This window comes from Xiphophorus maculatus, chromosome 5 (genome assembly GCF_002775205.1).
Source record: "Xiphophorus maculatus strain JP 163 A chromosome 5, X_maculatus-5.0-male, whole genome shotgun sequence".
Lineage (NCBI taxonomy): Eukaryota > Metazoa > Chordata > Actinopteri > Cyprinodontiformes > Poeciliidae > Xiphophorus > Xiphophorus maculatus.
Window position 1 is genome coordinate 11,291,375 of NC_036447.1, and position 17,736 is coordinate 11,309,110.

Sequence of the window (17,736 nt, forward strand, 5' to 3'; positions counted from 1 at the left end):
AACTATGCTATTGTAGCTCTGGTTGGTTGTTGAGTGTATTGTTATTTTGGATGTTATTTTGGGTTATAGCTGGAAACACATGCTGTTTATATGTAAAATAATGATTCTTCCTCCACTTTTAATACTCTTTTACTTTCTGCTTGTCTGCCAAAAAGCATTTCAATAAAATACATGGAAGGCTGTGGGTGTTAAATGGCAAAACGTAAAATAATTTAAAAAACTTACACAAGCCGCTGTATGAACCATGTTCTACTCCAGCCGAAACCCTCAGTGTTAAAAAAGAGAAAAAGACAAAAACGTTTCGTCCAGTAAACAATCAGCTGCTCTTTGTGTTCTGACACTGAAATGGGGAATAATGGTGAGACATACAGGGAGCCATTAGATCAAGTCAAAAAGGGACAAAAATGTACCAACTGCATTTCAAGATGAACATGATGCCTTTAAAATGTCAAGCAATCTGCATTTCTTTTTCATTTCTGAACAGTGAGGATTTCATCTGACTTCATAATGATGTATTGAAGCTTTTTGCAGAACAAAAATAAGCAGGAGGTTAATGGGGTTTCTGCTTGAGCAGCCAGTAGAAAAACACAACAATAATATATAAAGAATATGCAGTCTGAAACTGCGTCGCCTCTCTGCCTTGTAGTTACAGCTTTGTTTGTACTGAAGACACATTCGGCGGAGAGGATGTTGACTTGACAACAGCAGATCTTCAGATTAAAGAGCTACTACTCATTGTTTCCCTTTGTCTGCTTGAAATGAAGCACTGTTATTCCTTCCTGCTGTCTGTTACTGCTGAAATAGTAACTGTAAGATATTGATCTTAATGCCAAGGAGAAAATCTCAACAAGTCCAAACATTGTTTTTATGCTCATGAATCTGTGTGGACTTGATATTTTCAAGTATCATCACACCAAGCAAACAGCACAATAGTCTTCACCCCTAAAGGCAACAACTGCTGAATAACTTTAAATCGATCCGTAGACGGCAGCAGCCAATATTATTTCTGTAAAAAATGTGGTGCTGTGTGATGTGTGCATGCCGGTCACTTTGGGGTCGTGAATTGTTCAGACAGAAGTCTAATTATGAACAACCAGGCATTTTATCCATTTATTGGGGAGTTCAAAAGCTTAACCTTGCTGTATGCAAGGTTCTTGTTCTACAACCCACAGCAAAAATCAAACATGGAGAACCAACATTTAGCTAAAACTCAACCCAGAACAACTGGAATCAATATCTAGCTTCATACCTCCAGAACAAACTTAAGAAACCCCTTTTAGTTTATAAATCATGGACTACTTATTCTTATTAAACATGGGGAGCCAATATTTAGCTTTGTATTTTACCTTTATGTCTTTCTTTTGGTTTTGTTTTTATTTCCTTCTAATTCACGTACCGCACCTTGAACTGCCTTGTTGCTGAAAATGTGCTATATAAATAAAATTACCTTACCTTATGTTGGCCCGGCCCAGAACCCAACCCTATGGTGTTCCATCTTGATCCAGTTGAAAGTTAGAAAGATCTTCTGATTAGTTTTAAGCAAAATTAAGTTACGATAAACAAAGGGCCACTTAAACTCATCCACTTTCTGGAAAAAAAGAGCAGTAAATTATCTTTACATGCCCACATTTGCTGAAAATTATCTGTAACTACTGATTATTGATTATTTATTTACAATATTACGTATTATCGCTAACCGGCAATGATATCCAACCACAACATATGTTGATCCAACTATCTTCAGGAATCTTTCACCTCTGCTGTAAAAATGACTACTTTTCTCACATACCTTATTTACTAGAAAATTGATATTCTAATTTTAACTCTCAAGAAGATTGCAGTACGAAACTCAGAGTGTTTGGAAATGAATCTCAAACAAATATTTTCATGCAGAAAAAAAAGAAGTGGATCTATGGAGAGCAGCGAGGCGACAGCATCCCCCCTTTCCGTTGAGGATAGAGAGCGCTGAACTGTGGAAAACACCATATGGAAGCTGATGAAAATAGTTCAGTCTGAACTAAAATCAAACATGTAAAGCCACTCACAACTCCAGCTCTGATACCACACGATGAGACATAAACAAACACAATAAAACAAGAAGGTTTTCAAGTTGTATTTCTTCTCTGTAGTTTCATTCAGCCATGCTGTAGCCAAGGATGGAGAATTTGCTCCGCTGCAGAGCTGTGGGAGCAATTTCACACATCATCAGTCCGCTTCAGTATCTCATCACAGAAACACCGAGACCATTTTTAGTTGAAAGAAAACATCGCTGTCGTTTTTAGCTGGCAATGCTGCGGAGCTTCGGTCAGATAGTTAGTCAATAAAACTTTCATGATTGATTTTTTTTTTGTTTGTTTTTTTTTTACACAGCAATTCATGGTTGTAAATGTAGCCAAAACCCCATCATATCATCCACCGGCATCCTTTCACATTTGATCTTAAATTGCTGTCATCATCATTGTTGAGTGTTTTGTAGATTGCTATGATTCTCTGTGACATAAAAAAAAAATCTAACAGTTACTTTCATTGAAAGTAACTGAAACACTGAAAACACAGAAGCACTTAATGTTATTGTGATCTACTAAGCGGGTTGCTATGTCTGTTGTTACAGATGTAAAAAATTAAGTTTAAAAAATGACTATTATTACTATTATTTTGAGTAATGCACCACTACTCACCAAGAAAATGAAGTCTCTACTGTCATCTACAGGCTAAAACAAGAAACAGATGCTACATATAGCATATGTGCATTTTATATAGATCCTACATAAATACACATTGTGACATGTACTGTACATGTAACGTATCTTGTAATTGTGACTTTGAAAGTTAAAATTATGACTTCCTGTTGGGCTTTTATTTTTTTTTTTCATGGCAGAAATAGGTTTCCATTATTGCACACTCAAGGCAAACCTGTAAAAGAAACCTACTAAACCTTATTAAATTTCACTTTAAACCCTAATCTGCCAGGCGGGTGAAAAAATTTGGGCTCAACTGTACATGGACCATTACGGTCAAAGCTTTGATTACTCCAAAATAAAAATGCTTATCTCCATGCAAATTCATAAAATCATCACAGGCTTCAGTAAGGGCAAATGTATTTTATTTCTTTAAATATAAAATACTCCAAAGTACACAATGTGTTCAGACAGTATTGATGAATATGTCAGCCTCAATAAACGGTGAACAGAAAAACTATATGGGTAGTTTGGCTGTCTGATTGAAATAGTGACAGTTTCATGTGCACAAGAAAATAGGACTGAAAATAAAAGTTTTCTGAAGTTAAAATAATAATAATAATAATAAAAAAGACTGGTGAAAATATCCCCCTTTGGCATAAACTGTATCTAACAAGGACCAAGCATTAAAATAAACAACCTACCGCTATAAGAGAAAAACTGCAACTTGTCGGTCACTAGACCAGGAACGGGACACAGCTAAAAACAGTTCATGTGATTTACATGAAAACATATTTCCTCTACTGATGACGTCAGTAAAACAACTTTGAAAATAGGAAAACCTGCAGATGCTGACATCGGAAAACCAAGTATGCTATTTTTGATACTACTCACCAAACATGCCACAGAGAGTGATGTGCTGCTGGTTTCTAGGAAAAATAAAAGTATCCCACTGATTTCCCTGTCTTCCCTTAAGCTTTCTCACAGAAACACTTACGAGTTGATGAAAACAAAATTTGAATTTACCATGTTCAAGATTGAATATACTATAACACTACTTTCAGGACAACTTGCCAACAATAACCATGCTGGGACCCCAACACAAACTTTGCAGGATTCATAGAGATCAGGCCTTACTGTCAACTACAGATTTGATTTTCTGTACAGGGCTCTCATATGCGCATTAAATAATCCACAGCCAATTTCTTCACCAATGAGAGCATCAAAACAATCCTCAATATTGTATGTGGCGTAATATTTGTGTGTTTTTTTTTAAATTGTTGATTTAACTTTCTAGAAACAACCAAGAAGTGCTAAAATAATCAGCTAAAAGTTATAAACATGGTTAAATTTTATGTGTACAAATAGCGACAAAGTCCTCAGTACAGTTTTAACTGTAGCCTTCATACAATCCTCCACAACATCGTTAAATCAGTTGTGAAATAAGAGGAGACACGCTTTGTTCGTTCTCCCATAAAAAGGGGACGTTGGCGGCTCCTACGATAAGTGTGGTAAAAGCAGGGCCAATTTGCATCATCTCGCGTCTTCAAAGTGGATGTGGGTGATTCGCTGTCATTATTGTTCATATTTGGTTCAGTTCTCAAGTTTCAGAAACCTGTTTAGCCTCAGTACTGGTCAGCTCAGATCCTCCGACTGCCAGTTTGTTAGCCTATCTAAGCACCAAAGGGTTGGAAATGTTCCTTGATTTACCAGAAAACAAAATCATAAAGCCCCATGTGGGTCTCTGTCCCGTCCATCCAGACCGACATCAGTCTGTTAGAGCGCTTTTTGTCCGCTTGCCCTGCTTCCCTCCGCTGGACGTAACGGCGCTGCCGTTGTAGCCTCCCGCCGGCCCCATCGCCTCGTCCTGCTGCTCCTCCTTGGCGTCCGGCAGCTCTTCTTTGAGTTCTCGCAGGCTCGCCATCACCTCGTCGATGGTGGCCGTGCTCACCAGGTTGAAGTCGTGCATGCTGACCAAGTGCAAGAGGAAGTTGCGGCAGAGGTTGCGGCGGATGATGTGAGCGCCAAGGTTCTCCACGAAAAGCATGACGGCTTGTTTCATCTGGTTGTCTGCTATAAAGCTGGATGAAATGAACAAAGCAAAACAAAAGTTAACATCAGTCAAACTGCATCAACAGGTGTCAGGTCAGGGAGGCATGAGATACTTCCTATTTTTCTAGGGTTTATATAATTACGTCCCCATGACATCATCGATAAATGTTTCCAAGGTGATGGCGAACAAGACAAGTCAAGACCAGACTTTCTTTCTGTTGACAGGTGATTAGCAGTGCGGGATTTTTATTCCCACAGAGAAAAATGTTTCCATGACGACATGTATTATGAATAACTCCATCTCCATAATTGTTCCTTAGATTTCTAATCTTGGTCACTGACGGGCATAAAGGTAAGCGAAATGAAAACTCATCAAAATCACAAGAAGCAAGTTACCTTAAGCTGAAATATCTCTGCTTGAACTCATGTCTATTTACTCAACTCGGCAGCAAAAAAGGTTTTGGAACTTAAAATGTTACTTATTTTGTTGATATATGATTTTCAATTAAAATACGACCAATTACAGACCTTGTAATTAACTCGATTAAAACTTTAATCAAGTCCCTCAATTCTTTTGTACGCTTTACCAGACCCTCAGATGGAAACTCTACACTAATTAAAGAAAAGTTAACAGGAGCTTTCAATTGAACCAATCAAATGATTGCTTCAATTTTAATTTTGGCTTCAAACATTAAAAACAAAAAGCAATGAAATTATCCAGTTTTATTGCACATTATTTTGGAATTTTGAGCTTTAAATTTTTTTTTATTTTTAACTGTGGATTCCTGAACATTTTATGATCCAACAAGCTTTTAATCTACTCTGGCTTTTTCTTGTGTTTCTGTTGTGTGGTTTGAAAGTCGGACTGTTTGTTAAACTTACCCGTGATTCATGACATGCAGGTTCCAGAGCTTCATCACCTCCTTCTCTCCCTCATTGACGTCTGTGAACTCATCCAGTTGCTGCAAATGGAAAAGAAAGAAAAGAGTTTCAGCTAATTTGAAAAACAGTGTAATCTACCTCAGCCAGCTAGGAAGGGAAATTATTTAAATATATAGTATTTCATTTTTCTTACATGAGGGCCTTTATCTCCTCTTTATTTCACGCCTGGCTACTAGCAGTTTATATAGCTACACTCTCTAGACTTTCTAAGCAAACAAACTAGAATTTGATGAAAGCGGATTGAACGGGGATCACAGGCGAGACTTGTGTTTGCCCAGGACGACTGAATAAAAATGTGCTTCTCTTGTAAAAGATACAAATGAAACCATGAATCTTTTGCTTCCGCTACATAGACAGATACTTTTACATATAAAATCTCACAAAATACACAAGTTAGTGGTTTTAACATGACAAAATGGCAGAAATGTTCAAGGAAACTAAATACTTTGCGCAGCTAAACTTTCACAAAGACATTATTGAGCCTAAGTGAGGTCAAAGGTCACAGGATTGAACCAGATGGCAGCTTCTCACCGTGGCCGTCTTCTCTCGGAGCCACTCTGGGTCTCTCTCGTCTTCGCTGTCCACGTCCATCTCCTGGGGCCGCAGCGGCATGCAGCTGTCACTGTGGAAGTAGAGCCGGTTGTGGCCACTGACGTACGTCCTCTGCTGCTCCAGCTCGCCGTCCTCGGACTCCAAGAACTCCGACAGACTAGGTTTGGTCCGCTTGGGCCTAGAAACAGCGAGAAAGACAAGGCAGCCTGCTATAAAACTGTGGGTTCAGACTGTGAAGCAACCAAAATGTTGATTATGTAGGATTTATCTCAATAAGCTTTGCAATTTACCTGAAATCCAACATACCAGTGCTTATTAACAAATGGTGTTTAGGTGACTCTACAATGAAGCGATTAAAACTAACTGGGAAGACGTAGCAGAGGTTGAAACAAGGCGGCATTTACCTTGAGACCAGTATGTGAGTAACTGGGGTCCTTTTAACTGGGCCGTTTCGGCTGAAAGCAAAGCCCGGCTGGCTGTGAATGTCCTGAGGGTTGCCCACGTAGGAGCCATCATAGCACTCATTGATGGACACATCTATCCTTGCTCCTTTGGGGTGAGGCTGAATGTTTCGGAAGGGAGAAAAGGATCAGAGAATTAGGCATCACCACAAGGACAGAGACAAAAAAAAAAAAAAAAATCAGACAAATTAAAAAATTACTTGATATCTGATCACACGGTTTCCTCAAAGGTGACCTACTAGGCTTCCTTGAAGTAATTGGAATAAGTTTACGGGTTGTACAGTTTTCTGCACAAAACCATTCTGTGATAATGATATTTTAGTTTGTCTATTTTGAGTTTATTTCAGAAAGAGCTGATTTTGGGCGTCTTGTCACTTAAATCCAAATAAATAAGCAGCTTCTGGCTAAGCCCCCCCAACTCAACGTTTACACTCACACCTGATAATAATGGCTGTGCAACTATAAAAGATGCACAACTACACAACCGTACATCTTTTGAAAAGCAGAAGTGGAGCCTCCTGGACAACCAACAAGAATGCAGTAAGCAGTTTCTGGATGGTAAGTCACAAAAAAACCCTTGTCTTTTCCAGCAGCCTGTATAAAGCGGTAAAACCAGGTAAGAAAAGTGCCAGAACAGCACTTGGGTTGCTAGGCGATGGGGTGGGCATGACTGAGATTGCTAGGCAACAACGCAGTTCCGGTTGGTTGTAACTCAACATTTGGGAGGTTTTTTGAAACGTTTTCTACGTACCAAAAGACATTTGCCCCCCCCCCAAAATGTTTTTTTTTTCTTAAGCTGTTTTCAAAGCAGTAGAAACCCAAGAATAAAAACATGCAAAAAGTGAATCAGCCTCTGAGTGAACTAGTCCAGTAAAACTCTTGTTTTTCTAAAGCGCGGCTTTGTGGCTAGAAGAGTGACAGCAGTGAGTGTCATTCAGAGGTATAAACAATCATTCTGATGATGCACCTATCTCCTCCAAGTTGAATAATAACCTAAAATTCCCTCTGTAGATGTCTGATAAATTACAGAGGCCAAAACTTTCAAAACAATGTCCTTGCATTTAAAATTATTGCAAACTTAGCAAGTTCTGTCAAAAAAGGAGCAGGGACGTAGCTAAAACGTGCAGAACAGCAGTAGCTCTTGAGGGCTAGAGCCGGAGATTCCTGACATAAACCTTTATGTTTTGGACTGTGGGAGGAAATTGGGATACCTGGACAGAACCTACTCATGCATGAACCTACAACAAGCAAACTCCACACCCTAGGCCAAGATTCAAACCCAGAACCTCCTTGCTACAGGACAACTGTGTCACCTTGCAACCCTGAAAATTCTGAACACAAAAAATTTAAGGTAGCAATATAAACAGTAATTCTGCTGAGGCAGAAGGACAAGGAAAACAGGGGGGAAAAAACAACAAAAAAAGAGCTAACTGGATTTCAGGGAGAGCCTTTGATACACAGTGATAAAATATTATCCCTATTCCTACTTCTGTGCACTGCATGCTGGAGTGAGTTTTAAAGTTTAAAGTCTGTTGAAGCAAAGGGGGGACGCCTCTCGATTTAAACCATGGCAGATAAAAAAATGTGATAGACATGAATCAGAAAGAAACCAGGACAGCAGCGTCTAACAACAGGAGATTGGATATTGTGGAGACTTTGGAAATACAACAGCACCTTCCCTGACCTACAAGCACAGCTCTGGGTCAGATCTTCAATGAAGACATTTTCTGCTCAGACTGGATGACCCATGATGATAATTTGCTTATTTATGACAAAAAGAACCAATAGAGGTGAGGTGTTCATTCTGTAAAGTGTAATATATGGAGCTTTTTGACTGAGAGCTTCCTGTCCCCATTAATCGGCTGCTTAAACCACTTTTTTCAGCAATACCACTGAAGTAAAAAGAAAAGAAAACAAGTAATTTATTGTACTTTAAATCTATGAGACAAATCTTGAACTACTTCTTTAGGAGGGTGGATGGTACCTGGACCAAACCTACTGAGGACCAACACACAAAGAAAAAGGACTCCTGTATAATTTTTAAGTTGTCACAAATACTTTGAACACTGCCCCCAAGTGGTGGCAGAAAGCAACAGCAGGCAAATGTGCATCTACAGTTTAATCACAGCTACAGAAATGCTACAAACATAAGTAAAGATGAACTGGTAGAGCATTAATTGTGCTTTGATTATTCTGTAAATGCATAAAAGAGGACAGTCTGACATTTCTTAACTGACTTCTCTGTCAGTTAAGAAATGACAGGGATGACAACACAAAACTGTACAGTATGTCTGACGTTGCATTATTGGAACCAAGACTGAAACACTTGGATGGTTCCCCTTTTCCAACACAGCTGATTTATTACAGATGTGAAAACAGCATAAAACTCTTTAAGACAAAACGTCCCAAACTCGCTTCCTCACCACATAGTTGAAAATGAAACGCGAGTGGGAGAGCTTGAGGTGCTTGAGCAGGCTGTAGAGTTTGCTGCAGTTCAGAGTACACCAGGGACAGTGGAGATCGTCTCTGGCCTCGGTCTGCTGCCGCGTGTTATTGTTGTACAGGAACTATTGAAGAACACATCACAGAATCACTACAAAGCAGTTTTAATCACCCCCAACGGATGTAAGTAGGTGTAAAGAAAACGTCCAACATTCTTTTTCTTATCAAGATAAACATGAAAAAATCATTACTATTATTTTCCAGATGTCTCAAGATGTAATTCAGTGCCAATCCCAGTGTTGTTTTTTTTACTGTACCTGATAAAATATACGGAGCTTCTGGCGAGGCTCAGATGGGATCTGCTCTTTCCTCGTCTGACTGTCTGTGCTGACTGAGTCTTTCACTGCCGACAGGAACAAATGCACAAGTTAATGGTTTGTTTATCACCAAATATCAAAAAACTGCGTGTGAGACAAAACTGAATACTGACTTTTCCTTTGCTCCCAAATATGTGACACAAGTTTGAACATTGGAGAAGTCCCTTCCAGACAAAACAACATCCAACTCTATGGTGTTATGTAACCGCTAACGATGATAATAATAGTAACACATGTCAATACTAGAGATGTACCAATCAGGCTTTACTCAGCTAATTTCAAATAAACAAAATATACACTATTTTTCCCAAAGTATCTAAACTCCTTTTGTTATTTTGTGGCAATTTACTCCATTAGTGGGATGCTAAAGTCCATTTGCTGAAGTGTAGCAGCTCAGTGTTTTATTTCACTACAGTAGTTTTTATTTTCTAATGCTATTGGTAGACACAAGCGTTTTTCTCAATAAAAAGCAAACAAAAAAACCCTCTAAAATGTCCCACTGTAAACACTGAACATTTCATCATCATTTCTTGTTTTTCAGACTTTTGCCCTCAAATTTTCTAACTGACAAACAAAGCACCAGGTTGGCAGCTCTCTAAGTTTGAGGTCATAGTCTTCTAGAAACACAGACTTCAAGGGCATTTCCGTTTTGGCAAAAGGCAACATGACCTCTTCTACGTACACTGATGTATTTAAACTGATCCATGATCAAATGAAAGGGCCAAACAGACCTGAAACAACAGCACAAGGAAATGTTCCTATTCATCTCCTCGGCCCCCGACTGGACTCTGCTGATTCTTCTCATCTATTATTTAAAGCTCATCAGCGTTCTGTTTACTTGGGATATTCTTCCATTCATTTGAATGTAGTTTTCAATTTTCTGTTACTTCATTTTGGTTTAGTTTAGATCTGAAGGCATTTAAGATCCCCTCTTCAAACTGTTTGCGATGTAGAAACAATTTGTACCCAAAAAGACAACACTGATTGACCTGCTTAGTGGAGTTTGTCACAACTGCACATCAGGGTTATTGTGTTGGACAGTATTCACAAAATAAATCAGAAAGCCATTCACACACACAAAGGAGTGTGCCACACAGTCACAAAAGAACCATTGGATTTGAATAAAAATGTTTATAAGATTACCCAGAGATATTTTTTCCTAAACTGTAAACTAAAAGAATCAGAAAAAGGTAGTTTTAGTACTAATTAAGCAAGCTATGACAATAGGATGATGAACCGGTGCATTCCTAGTATATTTACATCATTCGGTCTGGAATTTTATGTTGCAATATGAAGCAAAAAAGTAATGCTTACACTTTAGTTGTGTGCTACATGAGTTGATCTCTGCTGAATGTTTCTCTGAGAAGTAACAGAAATAAGATTATGTAATGACTAACTCACTCATTTTCTGCAAAGCAATAAACTGAATATAAACAGTAAAAAAAAGTTTAAAAAGAAGCCGTCAGTGTGACTTCCACAAATTGACTAATTATTAAAACAGTTTCTAAATAAAATTAATAAAACACAAAGTAGTTCTCATGTCTGAAAGGGACTCAACAATTACGATGCTGTTCTTCACTTTAGGTCCAAATGCTTTATGCCAAACAACTGTTAACAATTCAAGAGCACACAGCCATCTGTGCACCACCTTTGTTTCTTTAATTAGACTTTTCTGACACCTCTAAACAAAAGACCTAACAAAAACTAATCGACATTCAAAGAGACGACCAGGATGTATGAACATTTCAAAATTAACCTCGACTTGAACTTCACACGTACTCATAAGGGCTGCGCGGTGGTGGCTGGTCCGGGTCTCCATTGGGCTGGTGGTTTCTGAGTTGCGGGTTGAAAGAGGTTTGGCTACAGGCGCGGTGGACTTTGCTCCGGCATCGCCTGTCCAACGCAGCGTGAACTGCAGCGTGGGTCCCTGAGAAAACGTCTCAAACGGTGGGATTCTCTGTGGGACAGACACACAGAGTAAAAACGTCTCAGAAAAGAGCAATAATGACGCCGAGACACTCCCGTCTTAGTCAAGAACCAAGAGCAAAGGGAAAAAGTATTGATGTGCTGAGCAGGTTTTTATTGGCCAACAAAGATTTCTGGTTTTCTTTGAGGTCGGATCTGTGTGTCAGATTCTGACCAATACCATTTTTGTAAAAACTATAACTACTGTTGCACAACATTTATTAGCATTAACTGATACTGGCCAATTCAATATTACTATCGGCCCAAATTTTCACATACTTGCATCCCTAATTATAAGAGAAAAACAAACAGCTGGTTCTTTGATAGTGGTTGTAGATGAGCAATCCAACAGAAATTAAGATTATCTCCATGTGTGTATGAAAGTATATATTCCCCATATTTGCCTCATCTCTACCATCGTCTGATCAGTCCATACAAACTAACCAATCAAAGCAGACTACACAGTCTGGTCACAGTTAGAAGTTTGTCTCCATCTGCCGTATAAACAACACTGGACAACTATCAGTGTGGATCTGCAGGTGTTGACAAAGCAACTGCAGAGATGTTGAAAGAAGAACTCATAAGTTGAGCAGAAAAGAAGCTGATCTGGAGACAGACTCAGGTCACTCACCTTGCCATCAAGGATCGTTTCCCACGTCGCCCGTTTCTTGCTGACTGGACTCTCATCCATCCCTTGCATTGACACCTCGTACTCTCCGTCCAGCAGCTGCAGCCTCCTGTAGGAATGGACTCACTCACTAAAAACAGGTTTATCCAAAAATCTGTAAGAAAAAGAAGTAATTGGACCAGAACCGCTCACCGATTCTTATCAAAGACAGTCATCTGTGCAATATAGGTCTCTGTGGTCCCTCCCTCCTCTCTGTGGGCTGAACCTCTCTTCTTTCTACTGGGAGTTTCTGTCACATCTAAGTGGAAAAAGTGAAAATTTCAAAAATGGAGGAAATAAAACACTGAGTGAGCAAAACTTTTTATATCTAAAGTTATTAGAGTAGCAGCTGCACATAAAAAAAAAATATCATTGACGCACCAATATTCTCATTGGCCTCCCCATTGACCAGACCACTTCTCCCAGTGCGCGACACCCTGAAGAGGAGCGAATAGGACTTCACCGTGTGGCTGTTGCTGGGCTCAAACTCATTGCTGGGGACGAGTAAAGAGGGGCAGGAGCCCAGCTTGGTCTGCTTGGAGTCAGGATTCAAAGGCACCTGCTTTTTACCGGTAGGCACTTGTTTTATCGGGCAACTGACATCCTAAAGAATCAAACAATTGTGAGAGTCATCAGCAGGAAGTGAGGACATCAGAAAGAAATAATCAGCTTCAAATTCAAAATTTTACACAATACCTTGCGTTTTTTATGGCAGACTTTGACAAGTAGCACCTCTAATGACACTGAATGTTGCTCGTTCTCTGAATTCTGAGATGGCTTTTCTGTCAAGCAATAAAAGAATGTTAATATTCACTTCAGCTAAACACATTCAAACACGGACAGGTTCTATTGGTACCGCTACAGCCCATTAAAAACTGCTCGACTTGAAACTATCAAAATAAAAGCATGTCTAATGTCAACCCACAAACGTTTAGTATAATAAAAATTTGTTGCTATTTATGCTATGGTATGCAAAAATAAGATAGAAAACGTGTTGTTATCCCTGAAGAGTCTATAAATTGTCATGTTTTAGGATGTTTTCACACCTGATTCTCTGGTAATCTTGGTTCAACTGGGGACCAAAACTGCGACATTTGTCACATTTTTAACAACTGTGATTCGCTTTCACACTACACTGTGTAAAACAAACCGAACTCTTAGAAAGACTCTCGCCTGTGGTGGCGCTGCACCAAGAAGTCCTCAATGAAATGACAAAAACCTAAAAAAAGACATGAGAACCATTTCTTTCTTCACGAAATGTAAACTAAAATGGAGTGCTGTGAGATTTTAGCAGTTGTAGAATTTCTCTTTTGTTTTTAGCAAAAGATCACAAGCCAGTTCTCCTGCTAAAGTGGCACTTTTGGGTGGTTCCATGTACCCAGAATACTGTGGGCTGTAGGCCGCTTCCTGCTTTTTGAACAGTCTCCAGTCCACTGGAGCGTCTGCATGTGCAGCACCACCACCACCACCACCACAGGTAACAGGTTTTGTTTAAGACAGTGCAGCGTGAAAGCAAACCGCAGCAGCTGAAAATAACAAATGTTGCAAATTTGGTCCCTAATCAAACAGAGTCTATCAGACAGTCAGGAGTAAAAACTTTTTATAAACCATTTAATATAAACTGAAGTCAAATTTAACCCGTTTGAAGGAGATCAAACATTCTGCTGGGTAGTTTGGGATTGTGTATACAGCAAACTGGACCAGAGAAAGTTGAGAACTATCCAGATGATAACTATCTGGATGCTGTGACAGAGGATTATAGATTTCAGTGTTAAAGGTAATCTCCCAGCACATTCCTGTTCCTGAGCTGTAAATATTTATAAAAAGGTAGAAGATACACAGAGAGGGGTGCAATATGACAACTCTAGCCTAATCTGACTGATTGTGTCAATGGTAGACGAGGCATCAAAACTAATCAGGATGAACTCTAAGGTCAAGACATGTCACTGTCTGACTTCACCATCCGCTGCATTTTATCCATATTTGCTGCCAAGGAAGAAGACCAAGAAACATCAACTGCTGAACAGAAAATCCAGGAAGTGAGATTCAATGTCAAATGCATGTTGAAAGGTCCCTGGATGTGGGGGAGAAAAGAACTCCCTAACCTACAGCTGAACATGGAGGGGGCTTGGAGCACTAAAGCCTTGGATCTGTGTAGGACACAATGACTACCAAGGTCTGCTACAATAAAATGTTCTGCTCAGCTTCAGAAAGTTCAGTCACAGCTCATCAGTCCTCCACCAGGGCAGTGACCCCAAAGAATTAAAAGCACTCAAACTCAGATGCAAAGAAGCACAGCACTATTCCTAACTGAGTCTTTATGAAAAACCACATCTTAATGCATTGAAGGTCTTTGGAAAGACCTGAAAACCAGAGCATGAAGACGCCACAAACAAAACCTGAGACAAGATATAAACAGTTTGATGAAGTGGACAAAACTACATGTTGGTTTATACAGTTCTGGCTATTTCCTTTTTTTTTTTTTTACATTCAACTAATTCAATAATCAGAAGTTGATTTGAGGTTCTTTTCTCACTGTTCAAAGAAACCAACACATTTGTGTTTGTATAAATAGCAAGCATGGAACATCTCTCAGAGGTCGAAGACTGTATTATTTGAAACCTGTACTTCCTCTAAGCTTCATGTCTCCAACAAAATCTCACACAAATATAGCCAATGTTCCTGTGCAAGCTTATGTAAGCTCTGTAATTTGTAAGGCTCCTCTGTGACCATATTTCTGCAAATTAGTATTTTTTTCCCCAGGCAGAACCAAATAGCAAAGCAGTACGGGTTGACATTAAGTTCCAAGTTTCACAGGAGCACACCTATTCTCATTCAGATATTGATTTGGAAAATATTTTTAATCAAAGAAAAACACATTGCTCACCATCCTTATGGAAGAACCCGGTGAATGTTAATTGTAGGTGTGAAGACAAGCTAAAAGATACAAAAAGATATGTAATAAATACGTGTTAAAGACTGACGTTAAGCATCTTTAAATAATTTAAAGTGTAAAACTTAGATGCGGTCTTCCTTACCTTGGCGAATCCTGCTCTAGTTTCATTTTATCTATTGTCTTTAACAAATCGTCCACTTTGAATGTTTTCCTACAAATCAGATTTAAAAAAAAACAAACATTTTAAATATTTTTCAAACAGGGTCTGCTGACTTGTGTAACAGAAATTTTAATTACGTACCTTCGGGCATTTGTTCGATTATTTCTGTGAGACATGAAGGTGAGGGTCCTGTGCAAAAATATGGGCTGAAAATGATAACAAGAGGTGAGAATAAGTTTGAATGGTCAGGTTAGTGCAGATAAATTCCTGAAAAAAAGAAATGGAATAAAAGTTTACTTACCGCAATGAGGTTCCTTGTACGGAGGAATCTGTATATCTGAGTAGGTTCTAGAAACAATAAGACAAACAGTGAGCATTAATATTGAGTATTAATATTCAAATCTGGCTGAGCTGCTCAATCTGTCTCTCAGCCTCCTTCTATAACTGATAATCAAATATCAGACCATTTTAGTATGTTGGGAGCTTTCTACTGAATTACACATTTCTCATTGGTTTCTGTTTGGAATTGCCTGCAACACTAGTTAAAATATAGGAAAAGGCTAAAAAATGTTTTCCTTTTTTAAAGGCAGAATCTCCTTTTGACTTAATTACTGCCATTTGTTTCTAGTTTCAAAGAAATGTTGACAGCTTTTAAACATATAAACTCAACTTAAATCCTCAAAGTTGCATTACATCTTAGAAAGTGTGCAATATTTCTTATAAGCCAAAGTGCGAGTCAAGTCAAAGCAAGAGTAGAGAGGATATATTGAAGTATGACCCATCATATATCAACTTGGGGCATTATATGCTCTAGATTTACTGACTATAATTAAGAAAGTATTTTAAATCTCAGATCCGCAACAAATCGGTGTGTTTACCTCAGTCACACTGGTTTTATATTTGGAGGCAAGTTAAAACAAATCCAGGTTTTATAAGGATGTTAATAAGTAGTACAACAAAAGCTGTGTGTATACTCTGTAAGTCAGTTGAGGGTTACTGAACTTGGATGTGCGTAATTTCAGGTAAAACAGGTATAGAAGGAATAAGAGAATGAATCAAGATTAAGAGGCAGGAGGAAAACTGAAAAAATTACGTGGGCATCCCTCACTGTCAATATTTATACAATAATCATATTGCAAATGACTGCTTGGAGTGCAATAATGAATTTGATGTCTGATATACTTTAACTGTTATGAATGAAAATGCAAAAATGAATATATAAATAATAAAATATTAGCAGAGTCACATTTATTCCTTTTCAGTCCTTTATTTGTGTTATTTGGATGAGACGATCATCATTAGAAAGGCTTGTCCTGTCCCTTCAGTCGTTTAGAAACCTCTTCATCATCGTTTTTTGTCATATTCCTTTAGGCCTAAAACCATCACCCGACTGAGACCAATTAATTGGTCTGCAACAAAGTTTTATCTGGGGTTTTTTTTCACTGCCAAACACATTCGGTGTTTTTTACGTCTAGTTCAACACTATGAGGAGGTGGGAAAACGGAGGCCTGACAGAAATGATCAGCCCAACAAATACAACTTCGCTGCATAGCGGGTTAGAACTCTGAAAAAGCATAGCAAAGTTAAATCAGGATATAGAAAGCGGTGAAATCTTACTTTCAAAGGCCTGCAAGAAGAGCTCATGGTCGGCCTGGATCTGCTCCATCTTCGGCTTCTTCACGGAGTTCATCACCGCGGATGAGGCGGGGTACACGGCGCCGTTAGCTTTGCAGCTCGCCCCGCTCATGATGTGACCTGAGTTCTGGGAGGGAAACGGCATCTCATATGGGGATATAAATCACTACAGAACAGGTGGTGGATATTTACAACCCGTTAGCTTAGCCACAACAAGGCACATTCTCTCGCATTAGCGGCATAGCCGTCACCAACTAGCTCGGCTAAAAGCATGGCTAACGAGTTTGCTATCTTGGGGTTTCAGTGTGAAATTAAAACTGGGCGGGTAAAGAAAGTCGGAAAATTTTCTTGGGGAAAATATTGAAAGTAATGAAACGTAACCCACCCTGGCTGATGGCATTAATGTGTCAGACGACTGGCAGGAATCTACAGCCGAAACCCATGAAGAGGAGGCAACGACGCGGAGGCTAATTAGCTAGCAATGCTAGCATAGTTCAGTTTAAAAAAACAGGCGTCCTTACACCCAAAGTTCCGTTTAATTCTCCTGATCCAAAATGCTAATTTATATCAGTGGAATCCTTAGTGAAATTAATCACACTGATAAAGAAGTGTGATTTACTGTAAGCTATATGTCGCTCCCTTCAGTTTGTACTAAACAACAGAACAAGAGTAGGTGGTCAGCCAATAAAAAACGAGCAGAGAGAAAGCAGCGGCCTTATTGGACAATCATCTCCGGACATGACGTACACCCCGCCCTCGCTTTCAGCGATTTTGCGGGAAATCCACTTCACCAGCTTTCATTTCAAAACAACCAGGTGCTTTCACACAGCACGTTTAATAACCTTATTGGATAAATATTGTTGCATCTTAATTTATTTGTCTAGCTGCTGTTTTCTTGAAAAGCCAAAT

General features: G+C 39.0%; 1 protein-coding gene across 3 annotated transcripts; it reads right to left on the reverse strand.

Moving 5' to 3' along the window:
- Positions 1 to 3,086: 3,086 nt before the first annotated feature.
- Positions 3,087 to 17,505, reverse strand: LOC102219079 (polycomb protein suz12-B-like). 3 transcript variants are annotated; one of them, XM_023334405.1, is made up of 18 exons: positions 17,213 to 17,505; positions 16,810 to 16,954; positions 15,494 to 15,540; positions 15,334 to 15,398; positions 15,175 to 15,243; positions 15,024 to 15,073; positions 12,833 to 12,918; positions 12,518 to 12,740; positions 12,290 to 12,395; positions 12,101 to 12,203; positions 11,284 to 11,461; positions 10,819 to 10,863; positions 9,445 to 9,530; positions 9,109 to 9,252; positions 6,629 to 6,786; positions 6,204 to 6,402; positions 5,613 to 5,692; positions 3,087 to 4,759 (listed from the first exon to the last, which is right to left on the reverse strand). In XM_023334405.1, the coding sequence occupies exons 1-18, from the start codon at positions 17,225 to 17,227 to the stop codon at positions 4,447 to 4,449; spliced, it is 2,112 nt and encodes a 703-aa protein (XP_023190173.1). In that variant the 5' UTR covers positions 17,228 to 17,505; the 3' UTR covers positions 3,087 to 4,446. The 3 variants fall into 3 exon arrangements, with proteins under 3 accessions (XP_023190173.1, XP_023190172.1, XP_023190174.1); XM_023334404.1 differs by having other exon boundaries at positions 12,101 to 12,206; XM_023334406.1 differs by lacking the exon at positions 10,819 to 10,863 and having other exon boundaries at positions 12,101 to 12,206.
- Positions 17,506 to 17,736: the final 231 nt, after the last annotated feature.